Genomic DNA, 18,134 nt, shown 5'->3' with positions numbered 1-18,134 from the left:
TGTTAAAAATAAACGCCACTACCTGGTTGAGTACATTTCATGTTCTTACCGAAACAATTGCAGATAATTATATTTATTGATATATTTATTCATTGAATCTCTCATTTATTATCTAGCCATTCATATAACAGTAATAATTGCAGTACAGCAAATGTTGACAATGTAATTGAAGATTTATTAATTTAGCATATTTCGATTTATGTGTTATTACAACATAAGGTATTTCGAAGCCACAAAGGGGTGAAGAATTCAACAATTAATATAGCATTTCCTTTCCTTCTTATTCACCATTGTCACCACCTGTTTTGCCACTATCATCACCACCACCTGTTTTGCCACTACCATCGCCACCATCATCTCCACCACCCGTTTTGCCACTATCATCTCCACCACCCGAGGTACCACTATCATCCCCACCACCTGTTTTGCCACTACAGTCGCCATCATCACCACCACCACCACCACCACCACCACCACCTGTTTTACCACTATCATCTCCACCACCCGAGGTACCACTATCGTCGCCATCACCTGTTTTGCCACTGTCATCTCCACCACCCGACGTACCACTATCGTCGCCATCACCTGTTTTGCCACTGTCATCGCCACCACCCGAGGTACCACTATCGTCGCCACCACCTGTTTTGCCACTATCATCAACACCACCTGTTTTACCATTGTCATCTCCACCACCCGAAGTGCCACTATCATCGCCACCAGCTGTTGTGCCATCATCATCATCACCACCACCACCTGTTTTGCCACTATCATCACACTATTCATTATCACCTACAGTATCACAAACAGGCAGTTCACATTCCAGATGATCAAAGTCAGTAGGAACATGAGCCGACGGTATTCCCTTATTAGCTGCTGCTCCGACGAAGCATCGTCTGTCATCAAAGTACAAATGAGTTACAATCTTTTCCAGAAATATGTATTTTGGATCCCCTGAGGTGAATATAGTTTCGTTTATATGCAATCCCCATGACGTCAGAGTAACAAGTGCACATTTACCCGCACTATCCATTCCACGAGCCGTGATCAAATACGTACGAATTGGGTTGTCAATGGACGAAGTAGAAACCAGCACATTCTGCACTTTACCAAGAATCGTTGCAAAGTTGCAAGGGGCCCTGTAACAAAAGAATTATTAAGTGAAAGGTTTATAAAAGCATCCTCAGTCAGAACGATGTTTTTGTTTGACGTCTTTCTACAATATCAGATTTATTATTAAATGTGTGGTAATTTTCACGCATATTGTTTAGTACTTGTGGTATCTGCCAAAAAGCCAAATTAATACGCGACCCTTCTAGTAATTTTATTGCTCCGTCTAAGCAGATTAAAAATAGACGCCAACATTATTTCATGTTGTTTTTGTTTATATCATACGTTTTGAAGAGCTGTGAATAACTATAATAATATCGATGTTTCTGGTAGTTTCAGATATCAGGCAAAATTATATTATACTATATTGAAAAAAAAAACCTCCCCAATGGGTTCATTCTCATGTTCAGTTTCATATTCTTCGAATATCGCAGCTCCTTCTGCTTGAAAGATTCGTTCAGAATCGTCCGAAAATAGCACTGCATCGCCGTCGAATACAATTCGTAATTGTTCGGTTGGTGGCGTTATTTTCTGATTCTTGACAACTGCTGCTGCTATCCCTGAAATGATGTATTTAGAATATGAAAATTTCATACACGTAGTTTGACATTGACAGTAACTTTGTCCTATCAACTTACCGTTCTCAAGGGCTACTTTCACGTGGTTCTCGTCTGCACTCAAATATAAGGCAGTGTTCCATGCTCGCAGGTAATCAACAGGGCTGTTTCCTTCTGTCATTGACGCCCTCGCGAACTTCAGACCTGCATATAGATATATATATACAATTATTATACATTTGACACCATAACGCTATCAATTACAGCGTGCCGTAATTGATCGGTATTTTCATCCTACCATATTAGGAAATGCGAATTCCAAATACGGAATGATTACGCACGTAAGCGTCCTCTAATAATAAAAAGAAACATGGCTGCCACCAGGGTTTGACCGGACTCCACACAAAGAAGTTCACTGAATCTGTTCTAAACTTTTTGGATTTCGACATTCCCATGATGTATCCTTAGAAGGAAAAGATGTATAATAATAAGGTTATTACGAGGTTACCTCAAAGTATGCACTTAGACAGTACGCCGTCGCATCGACCTCCGCACATACTCCCGCTGTACCGTCTTCGTGCATACTTTGAGGTATCCTCGTAATAACTTCATATTATAAACTACTCAAACGGCATAATATACTAAATATGCTAAGTATGTGCATCTAGCCTTTAAATATCGTGTGTTCCGAATTCCATTTTTCGATATATTACTGTTCTGTATTACTTTGTGCATTACACAAGTAAGTAAGCCCACCCCTCCGCTTACCATAATGTTGAATTGAGTTGATATATCGCAGAGCCGTATCTCCTTTGATTATTGTCACCAATGCTAAAACAAATCGCATCCCTTCATCCGCGTTGACTTCATTTAGCTTCTCATTAATGCATTGCAAAGACTAAACAAATAAAATAATAAAAGTAACGTGTAGCAAGTTATTTGTAAATATATATATAATTTACCTATTACATAATGATTAAAAAGCGCCATAAATTATATATTTTTGTTTTGCTTTCTCATTTATATTGACTTACATGCTGTTTCGAAGGATTCCATCACGTTTACTTTATTTGTAGTCACACAGCGTCATGAGTTCACCTTTATATTCGTGGATGGATATTATTCGAGTTTAATATGACATCATCTGTGATCTTGTTAATTTCAGATTTTTATTTTGTTTTAGAAATACTTTCATTTCGTAAAATAAATAAATGATATTGAAATAATATAAAATTGTGTTATTTTGCTGAGAATAAACGGTAAAGAAAATAACGAGAATGCGCATGTTCCATGAAGCATGTGCTCCTCCAGCCGTTCTCCGATTCGCTGTCGTTGATGTGATCTAAACAAATGAAGACAGTGTTCAAAATGAGAGTCGTTAAATATTTTGGAATTGATGAAATCCACGCCGCATGGTCTTGCCAACTCTAAATCCAAGAATTTGATTTGAAATTTGGACACTATGATATTACAAAATAAACAGGAATTTAAGCAGTTTTAAATTTTGTATTCGGTATAACTATTTTTATGGTTTAGCACTGCACCATTTGAACATTGCCCTTCATTCTGAATTATTGTGCAATTTTGTTTTCTTGCCAAACCTGGCCTTTTTATTGTTGTTTCATGTTTTCACGGCAATTTTTAGTTCCAATTATATCCGCATGGAATGCGAAGACGAGATGTTTGATTGTCTCTGAACAAATCTATAAAATACTGTAAAGGGGGTAATTATTCACTGGGTTTTAATTTAGCTTATTTCACTGACTGGAAAAATGCGCTAAATTAAAACACAGTGAATATGTAAAATTTAGCATAGAACACATTATCTTAATGACGAAACCGTGAATTTAAAACCCACTGAATATGCCTGAAATGGTAGATCAGTGAAATTTAAACCCAGTGAAAATTAGTCATTTTACAGTAATCGAAATTTATAGCTTCCTTTAAAATGATTGCGTATACCGCTTCATACTACAATAACAAACCATATTACGCACGTCCAAAGGTGCTAGATACAGATTATGTTAGGTGACGGATTCAAACATCATGGTGTTCTAAACCTTAGGCAGTGGACGCTCTTGCAGCACTTAGATGAATTCCTTGCCAAAACATGTGCTGTTCGGTTGATCTTGGTTTGTTCCACATGCCGTTTCAGATATCATGCAATAATAGAAAGATATAAAATATTGATTATTTGGTCTACTACTGCTGAATCAAGTGAAATGAAATGACTACCACATTCTACATAGATGGAAAGTATGCAACCACATTTTTACCTTGATAAAAGGAAATGCTGTACCAGGTTTACACGGCTCAGACACGTGTTCGGACTGGTAAGTCACGAAAGCATCAATGCCGCCAGTGTTGTAGACTTCATGTTCAACTGACAAGTCAAACAGAGCCCTCGACGAAACTGGAATCACGATGTTGTTAATTTTGGCCTATAAAAATAATTACCGAAACTTATAATAATTATACATTAATATATAAAAATGAATCAAACCTTTTAAAATGAAAGACGTGTCATGTTCGTATCATAGTTACGTAACGCTAACAATACATGAAAATGTATATGCCATTCAAACTCGTTTGTCCGAAAACGACTAACCATTGTAGATACTCAGAAATAATGATGAATTCGCCTTACGTTCATTATTTTATACCAATAAAGCAAGTATTTATAACATGTTCATAACATTCCACATTTGGATCATTAATTATATGCAAAATAGTATCAAATTAGCCACATTAGACAAAATACGAATGGTCTGCTTTGAAATGACTGGACTTAACAATATTCTCATCATATCACAAAATAACTATACCAATATTCTACCAACGGTAGGATAAAACCGCGTTCAATAATTCTTACGTGGACAAAATGATATGATGACATTATGAAATATTGCTTCCCGCAACTGATTTGTATTTTAAGTACGATATCTGTAACTTTGTTATTACATACCAAAATCGTTTGACAAAGTTGTCGCGAGAGTGCATTTTGCGACAAGGAGGAATGCAAAATATAATTAGATGGGCTGAGTTTAACTGAGTCATTTTGTGGGATGTTGGTAGTGTCTGCAGCAGTACAATCTTTCTGTGGTGTAAATCGAATGTGGAGTATCGAATTGAAATAGTACATTATAGCTATAGCTCTCACATAATCAGCCCGATTATGGCGTCACTTTTATAATTTGTAATTTTAATTTTTTTTGCAAATTGAACAGGACGTTTTAAAAAATGAATTGTTTTTTTGTAGTATGTTCCACTTATGAGCTCCGAAATGTTAACAGTGTGAATCTAAATCTGTCATCATCTAACCTATGTAAAAAACGTTTTCTCACGCTTGCATATGTATCTTAACACGCAGTTTATATCAGTAGACATAATATACAGTTCCGATTTTTCAAAAACATCGGCTCAGTGAAATGCATTGTTATGCAAAACAATAATCAGCTATATAATAAAAAAACATACATCAGGTAATTGGGAACAAATTGACTCTGTGATACAAGATGGCAAAGGTATTTAAACTACATCTTCATTGACCTAAACATTTTTAAAATGATATTAGAAAATGTTAGTATGAGATTTTGTTCAGACTCGGACAAAAATGTTTGTGTGAATATTGTATACACTCTACCTTCTGTGACATTGGTGCTGTATTGTCTTCACGTGTCAATATTCGATAAATGACATTTACGTGTTTTTTTAAGTGCACCGAAAAACGAATTGTTATTGCAGTGTCATCATGTGCTTTGTTTGATTTGTCTAAAGAAAATAGAATACTGGAAGACAAGGATTCAGCATCGTTTCTTATTAAGTACCACGAGGAACACGAATACACACCATGTACGCCTGGTAAAGCATTCGAACTCGTGAAGGTTATTCGAGAACTTTTATTAAGCTTATATCATTGTTAACCGTTTTATAATTGAACCAATGTTACTTTGTTTAACCTATGTCAATATCAATTCATTTTTCCAGGCATTAAATAAGATAAATCAACACCTATCAATTAGACACCCTGATCGTGAAGAATTGTTCGTTTTTATTTTGGTCGTTACACAGCTGGAGCATACAATAGTACGATTCATCAACTCAATCAAGTTCTATGGTAATCTAACCCAAAATCTACAAGGAAGTTATGCTATGTTGCGATCTATACGACTATATTTCTAAATTCTATACAACATTACATCATGCTTCATTTTGCCAATCTTTAATTCTAGCTGGATACACAAAACAATGTTGAATACCTGTTATTTCACTAAACAAATCAAACACCTTAGGGGCATTGCAAATATCAAATAGATATAAATATACTACAATATCCTCATTTTGTCTGTCTATCACATATACATTTGATCAGTTGCTATTGCTACTCTACTAGTTCATATATTCGTATGCGTAATTGTAGGTTTGACATTTAAGCGAGCAACAATAGGTGGTGGTACTGATCCAATTCCGTACCTCAAAAGTTGGAATACTACGTTATTTTTAGGCACCGAGCACTCGCACGTGATAAATGCCATAGCAAATGGTAAGTTGAATCATAATCAAGAAAATGTTGCCAAGTTACATAGACAAAATAATATATTAGTCATGTATGTTTTCATAAATGATAGCTATTTTTACAGTAACGGTATGTGAGCGTAGATTTTCACTAATGAATAATTCTCATTGTTCTTATTACTTATTACAAACATTGAAACGTTACATTTATCTTGCAATAGTTATGACAAAAAATTCTGGAATTATTGATACAGATATTGATACAATAGTGAAAAGGTTGTGTCATGACACCTTTATTTATTTTATGATTTACTGAGAGTCTATATATTTAGGAATTGCAGCCATTGAAGTGAGAATTCATGCACGTGAACCAATGAAAGAACTCTCAGTGTACTTCAACGGAAGTCTTCTTGCTACTTCTGAGCGGGTGAGCGAAACGACACACCCAGAAGTTGATGATCCAATGGACAAGGTATACTTACATGATTATTATCCATTTATTCCATGGGCCTAATTGACTGCCTCTCTTCTGTTCACATTTGTCATATACAATTATTTCCAGCCTTGGTTTTCAACGTGTACAGTAAATGATGCCTTACCTTAGGCAATACTTTCCATAACGTTTGTGAATGTTGCATGCACAATTCAATTGTGTTGTGTTATATTTATCTAATTATCTCATTATTCTGTTGATGTTGCTGTACGATGCATTAACATTAATGAAATAAGATGATGTCAATATGTATACATATGTATATCAAAAGTACACTTTTAACTGTATGATGTCCAACGACTGAGAATAACTGACTTCAAAACACACAAATACACTGCAAATCATTCAAAAACAAAACAGAGAACAAGCGTTTCATAGGTGCATCAAAACTTTTAACGTTAGATTGTCATCACGTGGACATTGATTTGGCATTATAATGCTTCAATGCATTTGACCATCGGAAATTTAATGATGAGACTCTTGTTAATATGCGGGTTATAGTATATGAAATGTAGCCTTTTTGTGTAATTATGTACAGGTATATGTGATGAAATACATTCCTGATTATGATTTTCATTTGTAGAAGTTGAATGGAAAATGAGGTGTATTACTTGTTATTGTAATCTTTAAACAATTTGTTAGCTCCGCTGTAGACAAAGTCGACACAGCGGAGCTGTTCATATTACTGATTGTCCGTCGTCGTCAACTTTACAATTTCAGCTTCTTCTTCGAAACCGCAAGTCAGAATGTTTTCAAATTTGATATGCAAATGGATGGTTCTTTCTCAGATATGTTCATTTCATGTCAAAAATTCCCTATTTTTGGTGAATATTTTTGTCATTCTTGTTAAAAACCGCAAGTCCTATTGCTTTGATATTACATATATAGGTACAACATTTGTTCATTTTGTGATGATATCTTTAATTCTCTAATTTTAATGAATATGTTTGTTTTTTGGGGTAAAAATTGATAAGTTCGACTTCTTTTTAAAAAAACCGCAAGCCTGATTGCTTTGATACTATACATATACGTACCTCAGCTAGACCTCTTTCAGATTTGTTCATTTCGTGATGATATCTTCAATTCTCTAACTGTGGTGAATATTTTTGTCTTTTTTGGTAAAAAGTGATATTTTTGACTTTTAAAAAACGCAAGTCTGATTGCCGTGATACTATATACGTATTGTTCATTTTCTAGTGATATCTTCAGTTCTTTATTTGAAATGTCCTTGCTAGCAGCGGAGCTATCTCAGCCGACAGGCTGCTTGTGTATTTATTTATGTGTTGTTATTCTAATTTGTTATTACTTGCTTTGATGGGTAGAAATAACATTTAGTTGTGGTATTTTCTTCATACTGATATTGAAATATGACATTCGTTTCAACCGACATCTAATTCGAAATGTAAAATATAATATAATAAAATAACTGAGAGTAGAAATGTACATAATACAAGTTTTGGCCCACGTGCTAGCATAATATAATACATAGAAAATGGTAAAGGTAGCCCTTGGTAATTGTTCAATGTTACTGATAACATTTTCTTTATAATAAATATGCTATCACCTTTATTTGTTTAATCATATTCGTCCTAGAAGCAGTTGACATCCGTCGCTTCTCAGTTTACCGAAATGGAAAACATCTTTCCTGAATTGTCTAACACGAAAATCCCGGTACACGTATACCTAATTACAAATGGTGCAAACACGTCAAGTACAGAAGCTTTCAACATTGCTCAGCTAAGACCTGACTTATTGTTTGGTACACATAAGAGACGTTCAACGCTAGATAACCGAGGGAGGCATATTACATTTGTCTTTGTAATACACTTGAAGAATAAAGTACTATTATAATATAAACATGTGAACATGGTACTACAATAACTTTTGATTTTTCGTTATACGTTATACATTCGTTATACGTTTTGCACTAACATCTATAGCAATATGGCTTATGTCTAAGATCCTTTCACTGTAGATTGTATTATTTCACTTTCCGATATCACCTAAAGGTAACAGTGTAAGCTGAAATTATGTTACGATATGATTAGCTATTCATGCCATATCCAACTTACACAATGAAATAAATATATTATTTTGTCTATTATGTACAACGTCACTTTGTACTCCATCCGTACAATACATAGTACTTTATATTTCGATGAATACATTACGTTCTGCAAAGCACTTCGCGGACACTGTACTTTAATCTTGACTGTTTTATTCATTTTATTTACAAAGATAATTACTGGTAAAGGTACGTGACGTCCTATACAAAAGAATACTCAAATGCTATAAAATCGTCGCGTGGCTTATGTAGTTAGCAAATATAATTATTGAACCGAACAGGGTTAAACGCATTGTCACTTTGTTTTTGTCTTTGAAATGTTCTTGAAAGTGCTAATGATGGATTATGTATCAAGGTATAACCAACAAGCCAACGGTTTCTGCATCGTTTTGTCAGTATACCAGCGTGTCTCGATATGGACAATACATGTGTTGATTGACCTAGAATAAAACAAAACAAATTATTACATTGATTTATACTCATAAAATTAATGTTTCTTGGTGGCAGGCTTTAATAACAGAAAGAAAACATGCCATTTATTGCAATGGTCAGGTATGAATACTTCTAAAAAAACAATAAATAAACAATACGAGTTATTATTTTGGGCATTTATGGCACACAGCCATGTATTAAATATGTTACAAAACAAGAAAAGATACTATTATGTTTCATGATCACGGCATTAATGCAATCATATATTTAGGTTAAAATCTCGATAATTATTTAATGTTAATTGTTTGTATATGCTTGTTTGACATTACATGCAAATGTACAGAAAGTGATTTTGTATAAGACACTGATAACTAATGAAGTGAAATAATTATAAACTCAATTCAACTCTAATAAATATTAACAGAGAATGTATGGACGTGCACAAATAGACAATACCATATGGTGCGTTTCAAGTTTGATATGACATGTGTGTAAATGCCTAAAAGTTATCGCGTGCCTTCGTCATACCTCGAATGTGCTCTTTCCTCTGCATGTTATCCACCAATAACTGACAGAATGCCACCACTGTAGGATTACAGTGCGCCTCCTCCACCCTCAGAAAGCCAAGATATGCCCGGTAGCCTAGTAACCACATAAACAATTAAATGTTAACACACAGCATTACTGCTATACACTACAATTGTAGTTCAACCATTGTTTCTAATTGTATACACTCCATAAGTGTACACGTGTTTACTCACTTTCTTCAGCGTAAACTGAATGTTTCTATGTGAAATGTTTTTAATATGGGAGTTAAATATTACCTGGATCAAGCATTTCGAAGTTCCTCTGAATGATGGGGTGGTCTAGTCGACCGAGAAAGACAAGCCCGACAGCCAAACCCCGTAGTAGTCTGGATATGCATGATATGATACCGAGAATTACGTTGAAGTAGTACATAAAGAAGGAAATAATATGAAACAGACGTCTGCAAACAAAATTAAGAACACAGTCGTGTTAAAATAATTTGAAATTGAGTTAGAATCAGAACATTAAATCCTTAAAGTGTATAATAACTTATTTGAATTGCATGTGTTTGATTATTTGAAACTCTGATAAGAAACATTGCCTTGATAACTTCAATACTCTGAATCAAGTGCTCCATTGTATTTGCTATCATCACGTGTCGACTGCGCATCATTTGCACATGCGCAGTTGCATTACTGACAGACATGAAAATGGTCTTCAATGTGCATGCTAACGGCGGCGCTGGTGAATCGGAATTAGAATTTGGTAAAAAAAAGTTCGCCCAGCTTGGTCGGTATTTTTTCTATGGACAACAAAACTTGAATATAAATCTCATTTGGATATCATTTTTTACATAGTTGGGATTAATATTTCTGTGTTATGTTTTTAATTTGTTCTATTGAATTACAAAGTGGTACTCAATACAGACATGTTGATCCTCACGTTTGTAAGCGAGATGATGCATCTAATGTTACCTGTTATCAATTCCCAACTTCATTCCTTTATCCTGTAAAAACACGTGATGTGAAAATATCAACTGCAGCATATAAACAACACAGCCAAATACACCACTGGGCCTGTCAGAGAATAACAATTTGTGTAACAATAATTTACAACCAATCACATCACATCAAATCAAGGAGTTACTCATTATCATCTACTATGTATAGCATTATTGCCAATATCAAACTCGTCACGTGACAATAAATGAATGCGGACTACGCCCTGGATCTGTACGTGCGGAGGTGTGCAATTGTACAACCTAGCAAAACAATTCAAGAAACCCTTACGGCGATACATGACAGCTGACGTAATCTTATTGGATCAATATTATGCGCTGGAGAGTTTGTACAAATGAGGGAGTTCAATTGGTCGGTGATGACGAATAGTCCTTCAAGCGAGTGCTCCAATAAAAATGTCAGATAAAAAGGATTATCTTACGCTAAACGCAAGTCATAGTGAAATATAGTTTCCGCTATACTTGTTATTTTTGATTACCAATTCCCAACGTATTTTATCATATTCATCAAACTAGCTTAAATGGTTGATTAATATATATACGTACCATATATTATATAAAGTATCGATGAACAGTGAGCGGACTCCGATGTTAAGAGGGTAGAATAATTCGTACGCCAACATGAGCGATAGTAAGACGATAACAAATTCGAGTACAAAAAAAGCTGAAAATATCAATATAGTGCTTTTTTTATTGAAAAGTACTGCTACATAGTTCCACCTTGGGATATATATATTACCTTTGTAAAACAAAGCTACTTTTCACTGAGGTGAACTTGATATAATATTATTGATTGGAAACTGAAAGATAATTTCCAATTTACAGTTTATTCGGTGTGGAGTTGTTTATATCTATGCCATTGTAAGCAAGTAAATCAAGTCGGCGATACGCTGGGAATACCAGGAATATAAATTACAAAAATGCAATTGTCTATTTAAAGGCTTTTCTATAATAAATTAGATGAACAATCTGGTACATCGAAAACTCATCCAAATAAGCAAACATATATATTTAATTGAATTCATTGGCACTTGATTGAGCACTATTTATTTAGTATGTTCACACAGTTCTCGACGGCTAATTATATAACATAACATATTGTAACATAATTGCTGATAAATATAAAAAAATATCAAATCCATTTAATTTGCACTAGATTCAGATGTATATCATCATCAGGTGAAATAATTACAAATAATAAATTACTAATAATATAGCATTATCAATACCAGTGAATTTTATGTCGTCATTGTTGCCGATTATTAACAATAATTTATTCCGTTATTAAGCATCAATGTCTCGTACCATGGACATGAACACAATACATTTTTGCGAATCGAATAAAAGAAAGGGCGTGTAAGGAGAAAGAAGTATGAGGTATAAATTATTTAATTGCGGTCCAGCCTGGAAGCCTGCTTTCTCCTGTTCAAGTTTTAGCTTGGGTTGCTGCCGCTGGCGCGGCCGCCGATAAGTAGGATAAGTTTTTCTTATTTTGTACTCCCGTGTTGCCCTTTTGTGTGTATATTTTTACAACAGGAAAAAAAATCGACGACGCAAATTCGTCCCCCTCATGCATGTCTTGTTCATTTTTACCAATGTGTTTTTAGAAATGGATAGAAGCAAGAGCAGGCATGTCAGACATGCCGGTTTTGTCCCCTAAATTTGCGAGGAGATTGTGTAGCTATTGTGATCAGAATTTGCGAGCGTGGAACCCGCATTCAAGATGCTATATGTGCTTAGACTGAGTGCGGGTTCGGGATTCTGCTGGGAAGGCGTTTGTAACAGCTGGGGTTCTGAGACCTGGGATATTTTCTAGAGCCACGTTAATATCGCTGAGACTGACCACATCGCTCGGGTTCGTAGCAAAGGTCGCGCATCCAGTAAGAGTGGTGTGAGTGAGTGGTGTGTTAGCATGAGCGGAATGTCCTCCCACTCGTTGAGTGAGAGGCCCGACAGTGGAGGTCCCGAGATTTCACGCCCTCCTGGAGTCATCCATTGGCAATCACTCAGTGAGCCACACCATAGGGGTGAGCGGAGTATCATCGAACCTAATGACAAGATGTACATACCCCCACCCTCGACCCTAAAGCAGTTGTTCACTGTTGCTTCGACGCTCATGGGATCACAGACGCTGGGATCCAAAGCATCCCTGTCTGGTCCGGCTGAGTGTGGCGGACGGCGCAGACGGCGTTGATGGGCGGACGTTGGTTGTCTACGGAGGAGGTGATACCTAAGGCCCCATGCTGAGGTAATCTCATGCAGAACTCCTTCTGTTGAACCAAACGCTACCCGATCGGAGTGGTGTCTGTCTCAGATTCTGGCAAAGTCTGGGATGAGACCAAATGTCCCCTGACCGGATCCCAGGGTTCCTTCCCCTGACCCTGGTACCACGAATTTTTGTTCGATGGGACAGGTAAATGGGGACAGCCGTGTTCCATGGACGTTCCTATCAGCTCAAGCTGAAATGATCCATCACGCCCTGAGGGCAGAGTTACGACCCATTAACTTTTTGGAGTATGTGGTTGGCACGCCGGAGTGCATCATCATGAGTGCCCAGGACTCTAAGACCCCAGAGGCAGAGCACACCAGCCTCCTAGACCAGGCAACACAACTATTAGTAGGACACCGCACAGCTACATGCGACATCCTCCAGTGTCCTCCAGTCTTCCACCCTCTTAGATGGGGAGATGACGGGCACAGCTTGGAGCTTTGGAAAGCCATCAAGTTCAGGCTGAGTCCGCTAGCAAGTTGGCCGCTGCCAAAGGCAAAAGGAGGGCACCCAAAGTGCAGAAAACACAACACCCTAAGGTGTCGCCTGCTGGCCAGAGTCACCCCGGAGGGAAGCGACCGTGCCTTTCCGCGGGAGGGAAGAGTGGCAGTGCGCCCCAAAGGAAGAAAGGGCCAGGTGGTGTCTCCTCCTCATTGGGCAGTCGTCCACCCCGACAGCTGGGTAAGCATGTTTGACGCTTACCTCTGCAACAGGGGCGGGTGGACATACATTTGGCGAGAGGCCAGGTCTCAATTTATTGACTACTTCAAGCCTTGTGGGGACTCACTTCGGAGGAGGAGAAAACAACCCCCCACTTTCAATCACCAAACCCATGCCCACATATCCCTGTCGCACACAGATTGTGCCGGTGCATTCCGGCTTGAAGGCAGTGGGTGACTGGTCCCTGGACGCTCCAGGTAGTGATCGTGGTTACAAGATACCACTGAAATCTGGGGGCACTGCCAGGGGACTCCCACAAGGCAGAAGCAATCCGACAGGAAGTAAACAGTTTGCTGACAAAGGGCACCATATGCAAGATAGAACAGCCTGCCTTAAGTCAATGCTTCTACAAAAATGTGTTCTAGCACTATAGGCTACAGGTGGCTGGCGTCCAGTTCTGGACTTAAGCAGACTAAATCAGTATGTGTTGCTCGATCGATTCCATATGGAGATGCCAAACAGTGTGCTACTCTCCATCCACCGTTTCGACTGGCTAGCCTCATTAGATCTAAGTGCTGCCTTCCTGCACATACCGATGCACCCAGCAAGTTACCAAGTCACCAACTTCTTTGATTCACCCATCCGGGCCAGGTATTTGAATTTTGGGTACTCTCCTTCGAGTTATGCACAGCTTCCTACAAGTTCACCAGAGTGATGAAACAGGTAGTGCTGTTGCTACACCGGGCGTCAGTACACATCAACCCATACCTAGACGACTGGTTGCTACACAATCCAAACAAGGGGTTGTTAGTCTTACTTGTTCGGCTACAGGATTTACCACACCAGTTGTGCTTTCTAGTAAATCAAGCAAGGTCCCATCTCAGGCCAACACAACAGCTGGTGTTCCTGGGCATGGAGTTCGACATGGAGGCAGGCTTGGTACGTTCATCCCAGGCGCGTTGTTTGGTGCCAAGCAACCTAGCCAAATGCCTAGTCAGCGTTCCCTCAGTGTCCTTCCAAGAACTAATGCGGATCATCAGAATGATGACATCGGTTCACAGGGTAGTTCCCCAGGCTGCATTATGCAGCCGCCCGGTACAGCGCACTTTGCTACAACACTGAGCATACTTACAGGAACTGGAGAGGCGAGTAACACTCTTGGACTCTGGTGGTCGACAATTGCCAACCTCAGGCAGGGGGCTCCCCTGGACCCACTTGTCACGGCTATGACTCTGGTAACAGATGCCTCCCTCACAGGTTGGGGAAAATCCAAGCAACAATACCCAACTATAAGCCAAACAATCAATGTCAAAAGGTAATATTTACAAATCCGAGAACACATACCTATTGGATGAACAAGCCCAAGAAATATGGCTACCGCATTGGATTTGGGACTGCCATATCAACTGGCTCAAAGTGAAAGCAATACACTTAACACTAGTACACTTTCTACCCATAGTTCGAGACCACAGAGTCTTGCTTCGCACGGACAACACAGCGGTGTTCTCCTATATCGACAAGGAGGGGGGAACAAGATCCCCATCGTTGTCAGTCCTAGCAGAGCAAATTCTCCTTTGGTGCCTGGAAAGAAATGTGGAGCTAATCGGACACCACATTCCAAAGGTGAGGAACAGTCTGGCAGACGTCCTCTCGCGGCAAATCCATCTTCAGAACGCGGAGTAGCAGATACCCCAATGGGTAGCCTCCAGGCAGTTTCAGCTGTGGGACTGTCCAAAGATAGACCTATTTGCCACACCCTGGAACACCAAGCCATGGATGCTTTGTCAATCGCTAATTCACCGAGTACTGGAGAAACTACAACAGAAGCAGACCTGTATATTGACATAGGTGGCGCCCAATTGGCAATCAAGGCCTGGTTTCCACTACTGTTGTAAATGCTATTTGAAGCACTAGTAGTGCTTCCAGACTTACTGGACCTGCAGTCCCAACCAGCGGTGTACCACTTACATGCATTGAGGCTCTCAGTAGACTCGCACGAACAAAAGGCTTATCTGCACGGGCTGCCAACGTCCTAGCCAGGGCAAATAGGGATTCCACCAACGCAGCCTATGACTCAAAATGGCGAGTGTACACTGATTGGTGTAGCGAAAGGGAGATTGATCCATGCTGTCCCTCTGTTCGCCAGGTAGCAGACTTTTTCGTCTACTTGTTTGACGAAGTGGACTTGTTCCACATGGCGATCGTTGTCTATAGGTTAGCTTTGTCTCCCGCCATTTAGAATGCTTTGGGGACAAGATTAGCCGATTGTCCTATTATTAGAAGACTGTTTACTACCTTCTATAATCAGAGGTCGAGACCCCGAACAAGAAAACCACCCAATTGGGACTTATTGATTGAGCCTCTCCGATCAGCACCACTCAAATTTGTTGATGTGGAAAACCTTCTTACTGGTCTTCACCTAAAGTAAGCGTCGGTCAGAACTAGGGGCACTGTCCTTCTCGAATGGATGCGTCGCCTTTATGGACAATCAAGTTGTGCTAAAGACACGAATCGGGTTCTCGCCAAGAACCAAATCCCAGGGCACAATCCAAAGCCGATCGTCATCCCCCGGCTAGCAAATATTATCGGCCCAGAGGATCAGCAGGAATTGCTTCTCTGCCCGATCTGAGCACTGAGTTACTACAAAGACCGTAATAGGGAGCCAAGGCAGGGTGCCAAGCACATGTTTATGTGTAACGACCAAGGCAGGCAAAACAGGCCAGCACAGGTGGATTACTGCGACTGTGTTTATAATACCTTTATTATACCATAACTTCCTTGACACAGAGTATGCGGAGACACCAAGTACGAGCGCATGAGGTCCGTGTGATTGCTAACTTACTAGCATTAGCGTCAGGTGCCCCGTCAAACATATTCTGAGGGCAGGCTTCTGGAGAATGCAGAATGTCTTTATAAACTATCTAAGAGATACTCAATCCATTGAGGAGGGTCTCTTTAGATGGGTCCCATCGTAGCGGGTCAGACTTTGGGTGCTGACCCAATTCGAATGACCACAGAGATCCCTGTGCATAAGCGATAAGTCAGTCTCAGCAATTTTACGGACAAATTTCTACCATCGGCACCCCCTGGAATTGCCAGGTCTCGCTTTCGGCCATGCCCTCATGCAGAACTGTTTCGGTCTTTATTTCAAAGCTAGTTACCCCAGAATTAATTGGGGTTGGAGTCTAGTATTGTCAGGCACACCGAATCCTGTCACCGTGGCAGCATTGTGGCATTTGCTTCAGGGACAGCACAGGCAAGGTAAGACACCATTTTCTGCATTGGTCTTAACTAGGTGGTAGTCTATTACTGAAAAGCATTATCCCGGCACCCTTTTCATCACTTTCTGTTTACTCGGGAACCCGCCACCTATCAACGTCTGACTCTGCCTACAGTTCAAAATAGTCATTTTGACTGACCGGAGTCTATGGTGGATAATTGAATGTAGTGAATTTAGGCAGAGGGTTCTCAGAACCCGCCTATTCACATAGTTTATACACACCATAGACTTTAGCATTGGCTTAGACCTCGGTGCGGAGAAAGAAGGACCCAGAGTGCAAGTAGGCCAATATGGCTCGCCTCATGGCCTCGGTCACGTGGTTCGTGACTGAAAGGAAATACGACTACATACATGTACCCCGGGTTTACAACCATGCGCGCAGACCGACGATCTGCAGCAGCGATCCGAAGTAAACCTTGCGTACACACGTATTTTGAAATAAGATATTGTGAAAACGAATTTCAATAATGGCGTTTTAAATTATGCAGATTCATAGATCAGTGACACTGAAACTGTTTCGTTCACTTTGGATTTTCTCCAAGTTTTCGGGCAGCAAATTTACTGGTATTAACAACTTTACAAAACAATAACAGTAGTGAAGTCCCTGCCAACCAATAATGGACTAAGCATACGTTATTCTCTATATATGTACTCTGCTAAAACCTCGCACATACATGTCACTCAAAGTGTGCTTCCGTCCATTATGGGTCGTAAATTATTGTTCACCTAATAATAAATCTTACCTAGTATAATATATCCAAGTTGATATCCTGCATACTTTAAACAGCAAACCTTGGTTTAAAAATTGCAAATCATTATAGTTTTGCATACGAACGTTAAATGTGTAGTTAATAGGTTCGTAACAAAAACTATAGGAGCACAACGCATCTCTTGATATACATGCGCAAATTATATTTTTTTAGTAATAAATCTTTTTTTTAAATATATTCAAAAATGTTGAAAAGATTTTACTGATAGTTACGCATAGAACCAGATATCCCAGGTGTAAAACGATTAGCTATTGGCATTTAATAGTTATATGTTATAGACGATGCAAATTTATGTTGACTTATGGTGGTAATAACCGATGACATACTAAACAATTACATACTACCAAACTCGTTGGAGACCCGCTACCAGGTGGTAAAAATGATTTATCTCCTTTGAACATCTTCAGTAAATTCTTTCTGCAATAAAAAAAGAATATAAT

The 18,134-nt window shown here is 38.8% G+C and overlaps 2 protein-coding genes and 1 pseudogene across 2 annotated transcripts; 1 reads left to right on the top strand and 2 right to left on the bottom strand.

Moving 5' to 3' along the window:
- Nucleotides 1–280: 280 nt before the first annotated feature.
- On the bottom strand, nt 281–4,560 carry LOC146735049 (cytosolic 5'-nucleotidase 1A-like; annotated as a pseudogene).
- A 619-nt stretch (nt 4,561–5,179) lies between these two features.
- LOC144349948 (cytosolic 5'-nucleotidase 1A-like) lies at nt 5,180–6,693 on the top strand. The gene is made up of 4 exons (XM_078008292.2): nt 5,180–5,188; nt 5,381–5,525; nt 6,085–6,207; nt 6,512–6,693. Exons 1-4 carry the CDS (start codon nt 5,180–5,182, stop codon nt 6,691–6,693), a joined length of 459 nt encoding a protein of 152 aa, XP_077864418.2.
- Nucleotides 6,694–8,873: 2,180 nt separating this feature from the next.
- On the bottom strand, nt 8,874–18,108 carry LOC144349971 (stimulated by retinoic acid gene 6 protein-like). Its single transcript, XM_078008325.2, has 7 exons — nt 18,036–18,108; nt 17,668–17,716; nt 11,262–11,379; nt 10,672–10,773; nt 9,994–10,157; nt 9,698–9,811; nt 8,874–9,177 (listed from the first exon to the last, which is right to left on the bottom strand). Exons 1-7 carry the CDS (start codon nt 18,093–18,095, stop codon nt 8,990–8,992), a joined length of 795 nt encoding a protein of 264 aa, XP_077864451.2. The 5' UTR covers nt 18,096–18,108; the 3' UTR covers nt 8,874–8,989.
- Nucleotides 18,109–18,134: the final 26 nt, after the last annotated feature.

The sequence above is a fragment of the Saccoglossus kowalevskii genome, chromosome 13 (genome assembly GCF_978046115.1).
Source record: "Saccoglossus kowalevskii chromosome 13, keSacKowa6.1, whole genome shotgun sequence".
Classification (NCBI taxonomy): Eukaryota; Metazoa; Hemichordata; class Enteropneusta; family Harrimaniidae; genus Saccoglossus; species Saccoglossus kowalevskii.
The sequence above is the reverse complement of the archived record's forward strand: the minus strand, read 5'-3'. Positions and strand labels throughout refer to the sequence as shown.

Coding starts and splice junctions, on each gene's coding strand:
- LOC144349948 (XM_078008292.2), top strand. Junction 5,526..6,084: donor ATACACACCATGTACGCCTG/GTAAAGCATTCG, acceptor GCGTAATTGTAG/GTTTGACATTTAAGCGAGCA. Junction 6,208..6,511: donor GATAAATGCCATAGCAAATG/GTAAGTTGAATC, acceptor CTATATATTTAG/GAATTGCAGCCATTGAAGTG.
- LOC144349971 (XM_078008325.2), bottom strand. CDS start 18,095: ATGTTCAAAGGAGATAAATCATTTTTACCACCTGGTAGCGGGTCTCCA. Junction 17,717..18,035: donor GGTCTCCAACGAGTTTGGTA/GTATGTAATTGT, acceptor TTTTAAACCAAG/GTTTGCTGTTTAAAGTATGC. Junction 9,812..9,993: donor CTTCGAAATGCTTGATCCAG/GTAATATTTAAC, acceptor TGTGGTTACTAG/GCTACCGGGCATATCTTGGC.